Here is a 15,677-nt window from a genome sequence, read left to right as displayed (position 1 = left end):
AATGTATGCTATAAAATTAATCATACAGGACACATGTTGTCCAAAATGTACAGAGGGACGAAGATTTAAAAGGAAAGGAAGGAAAAAGAAGAGCAGGTTGGCATGTATTGCATCTTTTGATCACCACCCGAGAATTATTGTGACATGTCACCAAGTTAGTGTGCGAAGGTTACAGGAGACCTCTTTCTGAGAATTCCACCACAGTCTTCTTAAAACAAATCTGTAATTTGAAACACAGCAGTTATGTGGGACAGCTGGCTGTGCTGAAAAGATGGAGTGATGTCTCTGTTGTGAAGATTCTTTCTTAGTATTAGCACAGCAGTCTGTGTTTTACTGGTGTCACATAAAGTGATAACTTGATTGAAGAAAAAAGTTGGGGGGGGGGGAAAGTTAAGTGCACATTTAAAACCATGTTTCCCAACCGTTTTGATTTGCAGACTCCTTTTCCCAACTATAATCTGCAATCTCCATCACAGTTGAATGAAAAGGCATTTTAATGGGGTAAAGAAAACAGATTAAAATATATTTTTCCCCAATATAATTCTAATGTAATATTCAATGCAATGGTTTTAGTTGCATTTTGGCAACCAGCTTCAAAATTTGTGGCTGAGTGTTTCAGGTCACCGCCCCCTCCCCCTCACCTGACAGTCCCTTAACGGGCTCTGGGAGGTGGAGGTAATGAGGGTAGGTTTAAATTGGGTTTTATTGGGGGAGAACACGTTTTCCCTCAGGAAGGGAACCCTCACCCTTTTCATCCTCCCTTCAAGTGGTGGCTGCACTGTCATCATCTCCTTAGCCATCCTGCCTAAGATGGTGGTGTTGGCAGATGGCTGAGGCAAGGAGGGTGTGAAATTGCTTCTGCCAAGGATCCCTTTTCCTCCACCACCACCATTTATCCTCCTCCAGCCTGCCTGTCTCCTCGCCTCTCAACCCCTACTGCAGATGGCCTGGCTTGCAAGGGGCTGCAGCTGGGTGTCTCCTCCCACTCATCACAGTTCCCTGCCCAAGCCAGCCGGCCAGCCAGCCGGCCAGCCAGCCCCCAGAGCCTAGGAGGAGCAGCTGCTGCCAGTGAAATGGAGCATGCAGACAGGGAGCCCCATACAGGGGAAAGAAGAGAGCTTGGCTTGGGGACCGGGGGGGGGGGTTACAAGGGAGGGTGGGGGCACAAGTCAAAGGTGATGTGTCCCTCTCCTCTGGAAAACACCACGAAAACATTTTGTGACCACTTTGGGTCACAAAAAATTTAAAGCCATAGCAGCTACTCAGAATGCTATGATGTTGGACTATATTTGTTGTTGTTTAGTCGTTAAGTCATGTCCCACTCTTTGTGACCCCATAGACCAGAACACACCAGGCCCTCCTGTCTTCCATTGCCTCCCGGAGATTGGTAAAATTCATGTTGGTAGCTTGGGTGACACGGTCCAACCATCTCGTCCTCTGTCGTCCCCTTCTCCTCTTTCCTTCACATTTTCCTAACATTGGGGTCTTTTCCAGGGAGTCTTCTCTTCTCATGAGATGGCCAAAGTATTGGAGCCTCAGCTTCAGGATCTGTCCTTCCAGTGAGCACTCAAGGTTGATTTCCTTCAGAACGGATAGGTTTGTTCTCCTTGTAGTCCAGGGGACTCTCAAGAGTTTCCTCCAGCACCACAGTTCAAAAGCATCAATTCTTTGGTGGTCAGCCTTCTTTATGGTCCAGCTCTCACTTCCATACATCGCTACTGGAAAAACCATAGCTTTGACTATGCGGACCTTTGTTGGCAAGGTGATGTCTCTGCTTTTTAGGATGCTGTCAAGGTTTGTCATCGCTTTCCTCCCAAGAAACAGGTTTTTTTTAAATTTTGTGGCTGCTGTCACCATCTGTAGTGAACATGGAGCCCAAGAAAGTAAAATCTGTCTACCTCCATATCTTCCCCTTCTGTTTGCCGGGAAGTGATAGAGCCAGTGGCCATGATCTTATTTTTTGTTGTTGTTGTTGAACTTCAGACCATTTTTTGCACTCTCCTCTTTCAACCTCATTAAGAGGTTCTTTAATTCCTCCTCACTTTCTGCCATCAGAGTGGTATTATCTGCATATCGGAGGTTGTTGATATTTCTTCCAGCAGTATTAATTCCGGCTTGGGATTCATCCAGTCCTGCCTTTCGCATGATGTATTCTGCATATAATAAGCAGGGAGACATTATATAGCCTTGTCGTACTCCTTTCCCAATTTTGAACCAATCAGTTGTTCCACATCCAATTGTAACTGTTGCTTCCTGCCCACATATAGATTTCTCAGGAGATAGATAAGGTGGTCAGGCACTCCCATTTCTTTAAGAACTTGCCATAGTTTGCTATGGTCCACACAGCCAAAGGCTTTTTTGCATAGTCAACGAAGCAGAAGTTGATGTTTTTCTGGAACTCTCCAGCTTTCTCCATACTGACATATTGGTATAAGGCTTTAAAAAAAGTGGTTTAGGTATTCCTAATGTAAAAAATTATTATACTGCAAATCAGTTAAGGTTTATTGGAGATATAATATATAAGAAAGGAAAATTAATTTCGTGGGATATGGAATCCTCAGAAATAAATGGGAATGTTGAAAAATATTTGTTTAATGAGTAAAAAGAAATACAATAAATTAGGTGAATAACCACTTTTTAAGAAATATTTTAAATATATGGAATAGATATATAGAGAAGTTATGTCCCTTTACCATTAAAATTAGTGACTGAATTAGAACATTTTCCAGCAAACTTAAAGGGTTTAGTTGATTTGTTTAAGGACAAAAAAGTTGCCAGATTGAAGGAATGGATGATTAAAATGAAATCTAAAGATCAGATTATGGTTAAACTTCAAACTAATAAATTATCATGGTACAATTATATCCAATTAGATAATTGGACAAATGAATGGCTGAAAACTAATGGCAAATGTAGAGAATGCACTAAGTACGAACAATTTGTATCATCACATGGAAATATGCGGAAAGATGCTTTGATGAAGGGAGTAGTAAGTAGAATATATAATCTAATTTTGGAACAAGAGGAAAAAGAGACAGAAAGAGAAGGTTTGAAATTAATTTGGGAAAATGATTTAAAGACAGAAATTAAAACAGAGGACTGGATAAAAATTTGGAGGATGACAGTTTTAAGGTTAATGTTGGTAAGAATAAAGGATTTTTTAAAAACAAAAATCATTTTAAGGTGGTATATGACTCCGATGAAATAGAATATATAAATTCAGATTATTCTAAAGCTTGTTGGATATGTGATGAAGAAATTGGCATGTATTATCATATGTGGTGGGACTGTAAATTGATTCAGAAATTTTGGAAACTTATTTTTAAGGAAATATGTAATATATTTGGAAAATATATTGAATTTAACTCTAAATTGCTTAGTTGTCAATTTTTGATAAGACAGAATTTGATTATTGTTCGAAGGAATTGATTTCCAATTTTATGACAAGTGCTAGAATATTAATAACTAGATTCTGGAAAGACAAATACTGTATGACATTAAATTAGAAGATTGGTATAATGAAGTATGGGACATTGCATTGAATGATAAATTATCTGCTGAACTTAAGATGAAAAGAAGGGAAATAAGTTCAAATATTTTTAATGCTATTTGGGGTAGATTTGTTGAATTTGTATTAGTGAAAGGAAAGGGGAAAGCCTCTAAACAACCATCAATAAATTTTGGAAAGGAGGTTCATATTAAAAGTATTGTTCTAAGGGGTCCTGTGGGTATGGGGTTCACGGTAGTATAGATTGTATAGCATGTATTTTGTATTTTTGTATTTTGTTCTGAATTTTTTTTGAAAAAAAAGTCAATGTAATTCCGTTACATTTATAAGATACTCTTTGTATTACTTTATACAGGAGTGGAGGGCTACTGAGGAGATACCGACTGTGACAAATGGTGAAGTTTCAGGAGAAGAAAACAAGGCTGCAGAAGTAATGCTTGTATCTTTATCCTTCTGTGTAACATACATCACTGTTTTCTCAGCATGTTGTTTTCGTTTTTGCATTGCTCTGTCTAAGAAGAGCAAGAGAATCACAGCTTATGAATGTACTTTGCCAGCACAGGAAAGATTGCTTCTGAACTTGGTGTGCAAACCATTCTCTGCCTGCAATGAAAACAATGTGCTGAACATCCGAGAATAATTTATTCATATCACTTGAGAATATGGTACCCATTGATTGAATGTCATTGTCTTTTACTGAACATTAGCCAATGTTGTTGTTGTGGGTTTTTCGGGGTCTTTGGCTGTGTTCTGAAGGTTGTTCTTCCTAATGTTTTGCCGAACTCTGTTCATGCTCCAGTCCTTCAAAGGACTGGAGTTCCTACTCTAGTCCTCTGAAGATGCCGGCCACAGAGACTGGCGAAACGTTAGGAAGAACAACCTTCAGAACATGGCCAAAGAGCCCGAAAAACCCACAACAACCATTAGATCCCGGCCGTGAAAGCCTTCGCGAATATATTAGCCAATGTGTTTAAGAAAATCCATAACAGACTATGGCTAGCCAACAATTTGTTGTTATGAAAAACCATCCCACTCCATATCTTCCAGCCTCCAAGATTAATGATTTCCTTTGTTTTTACCTGGGAGAGAAACTGGGCATTAAGATGCTACAAAGGACACTTCTGTGTGTTGATTGGTCCCAATGGGATCATACAGAGTTAATTGTTTTACACATGTAGCAATGAATATACAATTAAGATATGCAGTTCAGTCTATTAAACAGATGCAAGATGTATCGTGGTCTAAGGACTGGATGTGGCCCCTATGGACACTTTTGTGGGGCCTCCTCAATGCCCCACTACATGTCCCCAAATTTTTTAAAGGGAAAAGATGTGTTGGTTTTTCCTCTGATCCTATACTAGAACAGGTACTCGGAAGCCTACCTTCCCAAATTAAGAAAACAAACCCCAAAGTGAACCTCTGGCTACTTCTGAAGTTTTGGAGAGTGCTGCTTTTATTTTTAGTTGTATTTCTCATACTGTTTCTGAACTGCGTATACACTGTGAGGGTCCCAATATTAAAGGAATAATTAACAAAGCATTCAGTCAGTATAGTTACACAAAATTAACTAGATGAACACATGAGGTATAGTTTCAGTTTGTTTTGGTTTTCTCCTCTTGCTTCTCTGGCTTTCTAATGTCACCCATGCTATGATTTCTTTTGTTGCCAGGAGACTGAACAATCTGAAACTACCGAAGAAAATGTGACACATACAGAAGAAAATGCAGAAGCAGGTGCTGAGTCTGCAGAGGCAGAAGCTGAGACAGAAGAACTGGTAATTTTATTTTTGTATTCCCTTTATTCCCTTGTCTTTTCTTTCTTGTCCATATGTGCTAAACTCTACACATAATTTAAATATTTGAGTCATTGGGGTGTGACTTAGAAAACAGCTTAGTTCCTAGTGAATCTCCAAGAAGATGGGGAGTGTGATGCATGTTCTGGTCAAATGCTTTTGACTTTTGGCAACTCTTAGTTAGTTAGTTAGTTAGTTAGGCATCCTTCAGTCTCGAAAGACTATGGTAGCGTGCTCTGTATGGAGGACTTGGAACAGCGTCTAGTGTGGCTGAGGAGGCCAATTCGAGAGTGGCAACTCTATGAATTCATGATCTCCAGAAGGTCCTTACAAACTAAAGGCTGTGACCGTTTGTCAGTCCACCTCATGTCAGGCCTTCCTGATTTCCCGTTGTTTCTATTTTTCCTAGTATTTTTGTCTTCTCTGGTTGGACTTGTATTTTCATTTTAACTCCAAAGAATATTAGTCCGAAGGAACAAGGAACCTAAGATATTTTAATCCCTGCTCTTCTATTGACAGAAGCTGATTAGACTGTGTCAAGATTATGGTGGGGTCAGTGAGACCCACACTAACCACTCAGACACACTGAGAATAAAATTTCAAATAATTTCAAAAGTTTGATTAAAAAATCCCAAAAGGAGTCAAAATTGTGGAGCAAATAAGTATTCAAAAGATATTGAGGCAAGAACAATTCCAGAACAGTTCCCACAAGAAAACGAGATAGCTAACTATTCTAAGCTAATACTCATGTTAAGGTAGAACTTCAGCATAGTTCCAGAGCATACACAGAATACAAATCAGGTAGCAAGATAGTAGGTGAGCATAGCATTCTCCTAAAAGAGATTAAACTAAGCAAACTCTCTTTCCATTTTTATACCCACCACCATTCCACTTTCTAGACTCTTCAAGGGGATGCACCAATCAGTTATCAAAATACTCAAAACCTTGTCCAAGAAGATAGTTTCTTCTCCAAAGTAACTTCCCTCTTCCATCCTCCCTTCTCTTTAGCTGAAACCAACTTTTTAAAATTAGCTCATTTGGGAGACATCACTTCCACCGGGATGGAATACACAGCTAAGTTTTCGTCTCTCCACCCTGCTGGATGTAATTAAGCTGCTAAATGCCTTTCTCCCTTCTCAAAATACGAGTAAACCTGCTTAAAATCCTTTGAGAAAAGTTGAAGCAGAGATAGAAGTGCTTCTTATACTTTAAAATCTTCGCTGCTTCTCTGTGGAATGTACTTTCGTTTTCTCTCTGAAGAACGCTAGTGAAAGCTGAACTGCTAATGAACTATAAAACACTATTTTGCTTCTCTGTGCTATTCTTTTGTTCTGCTTATGAGAAGGAAAAAAGATAAGAGTTTTAAAACCCCTTACGGGACTCAGGAACCATCAGAGATGGAACCATCAGACCATGGTCTTGAACACTGTAGACAAACAGAGGCAGAATCCCCCACTCCTAAAGAAGCTCAAGAAGGTGCTGGAAAGGAGGGGGTAGAGGGAACCTTTTTGAGCAGTTTCATAGAAGCAAAACTGGAGAAACAGATGGCTGAACTAACAGCTTGTGTGAAAGATCTAATCAAAGATATACCACACAAGATAGATAAAAAACTGGAACAAATGGTTCTCAAAATGGATGGCATAATGAAAGGATGTCAACATATTGGGAAGGACATGAAAACAGTCCAGGGGGAGATAGAAGAGCTGAAGGCAAGGACGGTAAAAAATGAGGACAGAGTAAAACAAACAGAAGATTTATGAAAACAGAATGAAGGGAAAATAAAGATACAACAACAGAGGAGGGACGATTTGCAAAACAAAATTATTTATTTGGAAGATAGCTCAAGACGTAACAACATCAAAATAATGAACTGTGAGCTGCAAAAGGGAGCTGACCTTAAATAGGAAGTGGTGACCTGGATAAATTCCATAATGAACTCTCAGCATGTATCTGAAGAAGATATAGAGATAATTCATTTTTTGGGGAGCCCCAGAAACAAGATGCCAAAACCTATAATATTGAAATTTTTCAATTATGTCAAAAAGAATTTCTTAAGGTCACCAAGACAAAACTGGAGCTACTAGTTTATAGGTCAAATCCCATACAAATTTATCAGGATTCAATGAATCAATCCAGTGGAAAAAATGATGAAACCCATTACATCAATCCTAATCAAGAATGTACTGAGATACAACTGCGATCATCCAGTTCTTTTAAAAATATGGAAAGATTAAGACCTCTTCAAAATCTGCTTTGAAGAAGGCAAGTTGTGTGGGGCCTTTGGCAAGAAGACCAAGATGCAGGCAAGTATGCCTGTAAGGAGTAGAAATACAAGAGAGAAGAGACCTGGGCTGAGAGGAACCATCTGATGTTTGATGACTCCCCCATCCCCCCTTCTGGTGTCCCCTCTTTTTTTGTTCCTTCCCTTTTCTAGTTCCCTTAGGTCATCCCCCTTTTTTCCTTCTCTTTTTTTAGCTCCCTTATGCTGTCTCCCTACCCCTTTTTTGTTTGTTTGTTTTGTTTGTTTGTTTTATTTTGTTTTATGGTGAGGGAGAAGAGAGAGGATAGATTAAGAGATAAAGATGCTAAAAGGACAATAAATAAGTAAAATAAAGAGGGGGAGGATATTAAGAAAAAAAGTAGGGTAGAATAGGAGTGAGAATTTGGCTGGGGTTCGGACTGGTGGAGTGGCGTCTCCCCCCCCCAGAGCTCGCGGGGAAGAGGGGGAAGAAAATGAGGTTATTTGTAGGGTGGCGGGCTAAGGATAGGTGTTTGGAAAGTGTATTACGTAAATTTAGTTTTTGCACTTTTTTGTTTTGTGGGGTGCATTACGGGACCTAAAAAAAGATGGGATATAGAATGGATATGGGGAAAAACATAAGGGTGGCTACTTTAAAAGTGAAAGGCCTACGGTCTGTAACAAAAAGAAAAATAGTAGAAACATTATTGAAGAAGAATAAGGTGGACATTATTTCCTTACAAGAGACTCATCAATCAAAAGATGGAGTTAATGAACTGAAACTTCAAAATATACGTATATATTTATGAAAAAGGAATTGGGACTACCAAATCCAAAGATGTAGCAATATTGATCTCTAAACATTGTGAAATTGTGGTAAAAGAAGTAATAAAAGATAGTAATGGTAAATATTTAATAATACAGGGACTAATGGGGGAAGAAGATTATATGTTAGTAAATGTTTATGCACTGAATGTAAATCAAGAATTTTATAAACTGTTAAAGAGATGTAGAAGGTTAGAAAGGGATATGTTATTATGGCAGGAGATTTTAATATGGTTTTAGACAAGGTAAAGGATAAAACTGTATGTAAAAGAGATGAATTGAATAAAAGAAGTACCCTATTGAGTAAGATAATCAAAACTCCAGATTTAAAAGATATATGGAGAGAATTGAAGGGAGGTGAAAGATTTACTTATTATACCTCTGTACATAATACTTATTCTAGAATAGATTTTATGTTTATGTCTCAAAACTTAATTTCTGAAGTAGAAGATACAGATATTAATATGATAAAATAATGGATCATGCATTGGTGACGATGGAGATGAAAGTTAAGAGAGATTATAGAGAGGCCAGAAGATGGAGAATAGATTCCAATATTTTTCAGTATATAGATGTAATAGATAGGGCTAAAAAAGAATGGATAGAAATATGATTAATAAATGAAGCAGGTAGGAGTAAATAGGAGTGTTATGGGATACCATGAAATTTATTATAAGAGGAATTGACATAAGGGAATCATGCAGAATTTTTTAAATTGGGAGAAGAAAAATGTTTGAAAATAGAAGAATCATTAAAAGATCTAGAATGTAATTATAGATAGAGATAATAAGAAACTATTAGAGATTTCTAATATTTTGTAAATGATTTTATATATGTTATATTGATGTGTTTTTATCTATGTAAGTCGCCCAGAGTAGACATTGTCTAGAGGGGCGGGGTAAAAATCTAATAAATAAAATAATAAGAAACTATTAGAATAGGTGGGGCTCATCAGCCTTGGAAGGCAACCCATCTAGGAGAAGGAAAACTCCGATTTCAAACCTCCACTGCCTTGTGGCCACGTCCACTGATGGAAAAGGCTTCAGGAGTTAACCTTGAGGCAAAATCCAGAGGCAGTTCGTGTCGCTCTGGCAACTTCTGTGATGTCGCTGGAACCAGTTGTATTGGCTCTTGCCTTTCCATTGGACTATTTCAGCGACATGGAGAGGGGGATTTGCTGCTTCAGTAACAGCCTATCCTCCATATTATTTTAGCCAGGCTTCGTGCTCTGGAGAGGACACTCCAGCTTCGCATACAGCGTCAAACCAACACAGGAAGTAGCAGTTACCGGTTATAAGTCTTTGCTCAATTGGGATAGAGCATGACGTCAGGGGCTACTTCCAATGGTCAGAGAGGTCATTGCACCTCACTAGGTAACTACTGCCCGCCTTAAGCTGGGCAGTCCCCAGCCAGTAAGGTACAGTGGGGTCTCGACTTACGAACGGCTCGACATACGAACGTTTCGACTTACGAACCGCTCTCATAGGAATATATGGGCTCGACTTACGAACTTATATTCGAGTTACGAACTCTTTTTTTCCTTTTTTTAAAGCTAAGTCATCTTAGGTTAAAAGGAAAAAAGGAAAAAATATCCCCCTCTAGTGGCAGAAGGCGGAATAGCAGCTTCCCATTAGTTTCTATGGACGAAAAGAGCAGATACGGATTAAATGGTTTTCAGTGCATTCCTATGGGAAATGCAGATTCGACTTAAGAACTTTTCGACCTGAGAACTGCCTTCCAATACGGATTAAGTTCGTAAGTTGAGACCCCACTGTACTGCCTTGGAACGGTCTGTTAACCTCACGGGGTGCGTGGGGTTTAGGGTGAAAGCCAACAAGCAGATAAATAACCCTGCTCAAAGCAACAATCATAAGAAAACTTCTGTCCTAAAGTTGGGCACCTGGAATGTTCGGACAATGACCCCTGACTTTTCTGATGACCTACAGGAAATAGATGACATGTGCAAGACTGCTGTCATCAACATGGAAGTGAGTAGACTGCAGATGGACATTGTTGACCTGCAAGAGATGAGAGATCTGTCAAAGAAAAAACTTCTCATTTTTCTGGCAGGGAAAACCTTTGAATGAGACCAGGGAACATGGTGTTGGCTCTGCGGTCAGAAATACTCTGTTGAGATTATTGTTCCACCTACTGTGGGGAGTGAAAGAACCCTGTCTGTGCAGCTCCACTCATCAATGGAACCGGTCAAATTCTACGACAATCTGGCAGCTATTATATATTTAAAAATCCCCTTTATGGGGCTAAAGAAGGAAGAATATTAATGGTGGAAACCATAATAAACCAGAAAAAAACACTATTAGTGGCAACCTACGCATCCAATAATAACCTGGATAATTTTTATAAGAAACTATATACCGAAATAGCAGAAAAGGAACCCCAATATGTTTGCCTACTGGGCAATTTCAATGCAATAGCAGATGAAAGATTGGATTATAAGAAAGGAAACAAGACCACAACTAGAAGAAGGAAGCTACCAAAAATATTTTTCAGATGGTGAAAGAATTGGGATTAAAAACATATATCACGAGAATTGAACAGGGAAAAATAACAATTTACTTTTTACTCAAACAGACACAAATCCTGTTCCAGAATAGACATGATATGGACCTCAGCAGAACTGAAGCTAGAGATACAAGAAGTAGAAATAGATACTAATTTGTGGGAAAACCATAACCCAAACAAAATTAGATGGAGAGGTATCCTGAGTGTTCACCCTGGAGGCAGGCGGTGCAGCATGGCCTCTCCCATTTTGAAGAGACCCTTGTCCGGCAGGCCGAGGCAAAGAGGCAGTCCTGAAACCAGCAAAATTAGGGAGCTGGACAGGGGACAGGTTGTATTTGTCTTCAGTTTGGAAGGGATTGTCACTCTCGAATTGGCCCTCTCAGCCTCACTAGATGCTGTTCCAAGTCCTCCATACAGAGCCCGTTACCATAGTCTCTCAAGACAGAAGGATGCCTAATCTAATTAGAGATTCAAGCTAAATGGAAAGAGTTAGAAAGCATAGAGTTAGAAAAGATTCAGAGGGATTTGATATACTTGAAGAGAAATTTTTTTGAGTGTAGTAATAAAAATTCAAAGGTTGTTGTGGGTTTTTCAGGCTCTTTGGCCGTGTTCTGAAGGTTGTTCTTCCTAACATTTCACCAGTCTCTGTGGCTGGCATCTTCAGAGGACAGACCACTGTGCTTTGGTGTAGTTTGCTTGGGAGTGGAGTATTTATGGCTGTGAGATAGGCTTTTGTCCTATTCAGGAGCTTTTTGCCAGGGTATCTCAAACTAAAAGATTAAAAAATAGCCTTCGCAAATACATTAAAAATACAACTGAAGTGATTAGAGATAAAACAGGAAAGAATTGCAGCCTGATGAAAGAAAAATTAATATTATAAGAATTTTATCAAAATTTATATAAAGGAAATAATATACCAAAAGAAGATATAGAAAGTTATATTAAAGAAAATGTAAAGAGTAAACTTTTGGAGAATGATAAAAGAGAATTAGAAAAAGAGATAAACGATGAAGAGATTACAGAGGTATAAAAGAGAATTAGAAAAAGAGATAAACGATGAAGAGATTACAGAGGTTATCAATAAACTAAAAAATGGTAAAACTCAAGGCTTTGATGGAATGGGATCATAATATTATAAATCTTTTAAATCAATACTGATCCCCAAGTTGAAAATACTCTGTAATGGAATATTGGATGGAGAGAAAATACCAGAATCTTGGAAATATTCATTAACAACTCTTATCCCAAAACCCAATAGAGATCTGACCGATCCAAGTTTGTATAGGCCTATCTCGTTATTAAATCTAGATGCAAAGATATTTACAGCAATTTTAACAAATAGAATGAACAAGTTAATTACAAAATATATTAAAGAAGATCAGAATGTTTTTTTAAAGCAACAACAAATGACGAACTTAACTAGGAGGTTTTTGAATATTATATATAATATAGAAAAAGGTAAGATAAAGGCAGGTATTTTATCATTAGACATTTTAAGGCATTTTATGGTGTAGAATGGCCAACATTAAAGATTCTTTTAAAGGGTTGGGGCTTTGGAAATAAATTTATGGGGGTAACAGATCAACTATATTTGGAGAACACTTCCAGAGTAATAGTTAATGACGGGATGACAGAACAAATAGCTCTAGGCCGAGGCACTAGATGAGGTTGCCCTCTTTTCCCCAATTCTGTTTTGTTTGATTATTGAAATGTTAGCAAATGCAATAAGGAATGATGATTTAATTAGTGACATGGGTGAGGATAACAAAATAAAGATTAACTTATTTGCTGATGATTCTGTTTTGACGATAAAAAAACATTAGAAAGTATGGATAGAATTAAACATCATTTAGAAACATTTGGAAAAATAAATGGATATGTGTAAACTGGCAAAAATCTAATATAATGTTTAATCATAATAAATTAGAACAAGAAAAGTTGGGTGATAAATATGATTCTAGGATAAGTAAATCTGTTGAATATTTAGGTATAGATTTAGTAAAGGATATTCAGAAAATAAAAGAGCATAATTATAATAAAGGGATATGAAAAAGAAATTACAGGAATATTCTAGTTTGAAACTCTTTTGGTTTGGAAGGATTGCACTGATGAAAATGAAGATTTTACCAAAGATAAATTTTTTTATTTAGGATGTAGGTACAATTAAAAGAAGATTATTTTAAATTTTGGCCAGGACTGATTAATTGATATTGTAATGAAGGGAAGAAAGCCAGAATAAATAAAAGGTATCGGTATAAGACAATTAAAAAGGGAGATATAGGTATAGCTCCTGGGTAACATTTGGGCTGCTCTATAGGAGAAAGCCCTCAGATAAAGGTGGTCAGGTTACTCTTGGACTGTGACCCTTATGTTACATATAGAAGAGTGCTATTCGCAAAAGCGACCAGAAATATCCGAGCTAATTTTCTGAAAGCCATTGCGATCAATTGTGTGGGAGATTCCCAGATATTAAGGGTTTTTTATTATGTTATATGTCTGTGATTTTATCATGATTTTATTTGACCATATCTATATTTTAAACAATTGTGACGGCTTTTAGCTAATACAATAAACTCGAACTGTACAGGTATACCAAATACTAAAAATTACTATATGGCTAATCAGCTGAGGTTTATTGAGGAAATAATATATAACCTGTAAAGGTTAATTTGGTGGAAAATGGAATAATCAGAACTACAGGTTGATATTGAAAAATCATTTTGGTATAATTAAAAAACATAAAATAAGTGAAATCAATAACCCCTTTTAAAAACTATGTTAAATGTGTGGTATAAGTATTTTAAAAATCTATGTATTCGCGAAGGCTTTCACGGCCGGGATCTAATAGTTGTTGTGGGTTTTTCAGGCTCTTTGGCCGTGTTCTGAAGGTTGTTCTTCCTAACGTTTCGCCAGTCTCTGTGGCCGGCATCTTCAGAGGACAGCAGTGCCACAGAGACTGGCGAAACATTAGGAAGAACAATCTTCAGAAATGGGCAAAGAGCCCGAAAAACCCACAACAACCATAAAAAATCTATGTTCATCTAACTCTCCATTAGGATTAGAGACTGAAGGAGAGAATTTCCCTGCCAATATGAAAGTCTATTTAGAATTATTTAAGAAAAAATTTAAAAACTAAGGTTAAGATGATATCTGACACCGATAAAATTGAATAAAATTAACTCTAATTATCTGAACGTCTGTTGGAAGTGTGAGAAGGAAATTAGTACTTTCATATGTGGTGGGAATGTGAAAAAGTACAAAGATTTTGGAAACTAATCTTCAAGGAATTAACTGATATATGTGAAAGAGATATAGAATTTAATCCTGAGATAGCTTTGTTATCAATATTCGTAAATGTGGAATGTATGATGACTAGAGAGTTGATTACCAATTTATGAACAGCAGCCAGATTATTAATAGCTAGGAATTAGAAATCAAAACTTGAATTTCAAGTGGAAGAATGGTATAATGAAATATGGAACATAGCTATAAATGATAAATTAACTTGTAATTTAAAGGTTAAGAAAGGAGAGATTAAAAAAATAATTTTTATGATATATGGGGCAAATTTATTGAATATGTGCTAACAAAGGGAAAGGGAAAGTTCCAGATCAGGAATCAGTGCAGTTCTGGAGAGGAGGACAATAAAGGAAGAAGAAGAATAAAGACAAGGGAAGAAGAAAATTGCTGCAAGAGGTCCTGACTAGGGTGGTGGGGAACACAATTGATTTGTATTTGGTTTATGTATTTTATATCTGGAAAAAAAAGATAGCTAATTCCAGGTGTGAGTTGTGTTCTTGGAAATTCCTCCTCACAAATAAAACCGGCTCATCTCAGGCACAAGCTAACAGGGCTGCATTTCACAGGGCAACTGAAACCATCATCTCCTGATTTCCAGTTTCTTGAGAGACTGGCTGCTGAACCTTTCTTCAGCAATGGGTTAGGATCCTTCTCCACACCAAAGAGCAGAAGGCTTATATTCAAGTTTGATTTGATCTAGACCGCCAGTTCTTAGTCCTTTCTAGAGGTCCATGCTATCTGTTCTCCATCACCATATTTTGAACAGATCAATTTATTTCCTGTCAGTATTTTTATTGCCCAGCTTTCACATCCATATATTATAATCTGAATTACCAATTACAGTATGATACTATGTTCTTCAGAATTCCATTAGCTGTGCAGTTTAATTTTGATTAAGGCTGGAAGGAGAATGGAATTTGCACAGAATGTGGAAGGGCAGGAGAAAGGTACTATGTAATCCCAGTCTATGATTGGCCCTAATATGAATCAGGTATTCTCACTTCTTTAAGGACAAAACTGTGTCTGCGCAAGACTGTCCTAAAGCTTTTGATTAATTCTTCTGCCCTAAGGTGTTGGGGAGGATTCTGTCCCATTGCCAATAGTGAAGGAAGATTCAGCAGCCAGTTCAATCAGCTTCCGTGGATAGAAGGGCCAAGGATGGGGGTGACTGCCATCTTATCCTTTGACTCAAGCAGCAAAGTGTCACAGGCTGCATGTTGATGCTCTCTCAGATGCTGCATTTATACTTCTATACTTCACTTCCTTTTCTGTTGCTTGCCAATAAGAAGTTCAGGGGAGTCCTGACAGTAGGCAGATAGGTGCTGAACTGCTGCTACTAAAGGAGGCTCATTGAATCATTTGGGGTTTGGTGAGTCAATTCTTCTATATGTTCTGTTGATGTTCTATTGATTCATATGGGTCTACTCTAGTTGTGACTTACTTTAGCATAGTAAGTCACTGTTAGAATTGGCCCCCTTTGAATCAATGGA

General features: G+C 37.6%; 1 protein-coding gene across 2 annotated transcripts in view; it reads left to right on the top strand.

Moving 5' to 3' along the window:
- SH3BGR (SH3 domain binding glutamate rich protein) overlaps positions 1-15,677 on the top strand; it is a 68,647-nt gene that overhangs the window by 42,244 nt on the left and 10,726 nt on the right. For both annotated transcript variants that reach the window (XM_072994149.2, XM_072994148.2), the window contains exons 4-5: positions 3,864-3,938; positions 5,178-5,282. In XM_072994149.2, the coding sequence (XP_072850250.2) occupies positions 3,864-3,938; positions 5,178-5,282 (180 nt within the window). The remainder of the gene's footprint in view (positions 1-3,863; positions 3,939-5,177; positions 5,283-15,677) is intronic.

The sequence above is a fragment of the Pogona vitticeps genome, chromosome 3, assembly GCF_051106095.1.
Source record: "Pogona vitticeps strain Pit_001003342236 chromosome 3, PviZW2.1, whole genome shotgun sequence".
Taxonomy (NCBI): domain Eukaryota; kingdom Metazoa; phylum Chordata; class Lepidosauria; order Squamata; family Agamidae; genus Pogona; species Pogona vitticeps.
The sequence above is the reverse complement of the archived record's forward strand: the minus strand, read 5'-3'. Positions and strand labels throughout refer to the sequence as shown.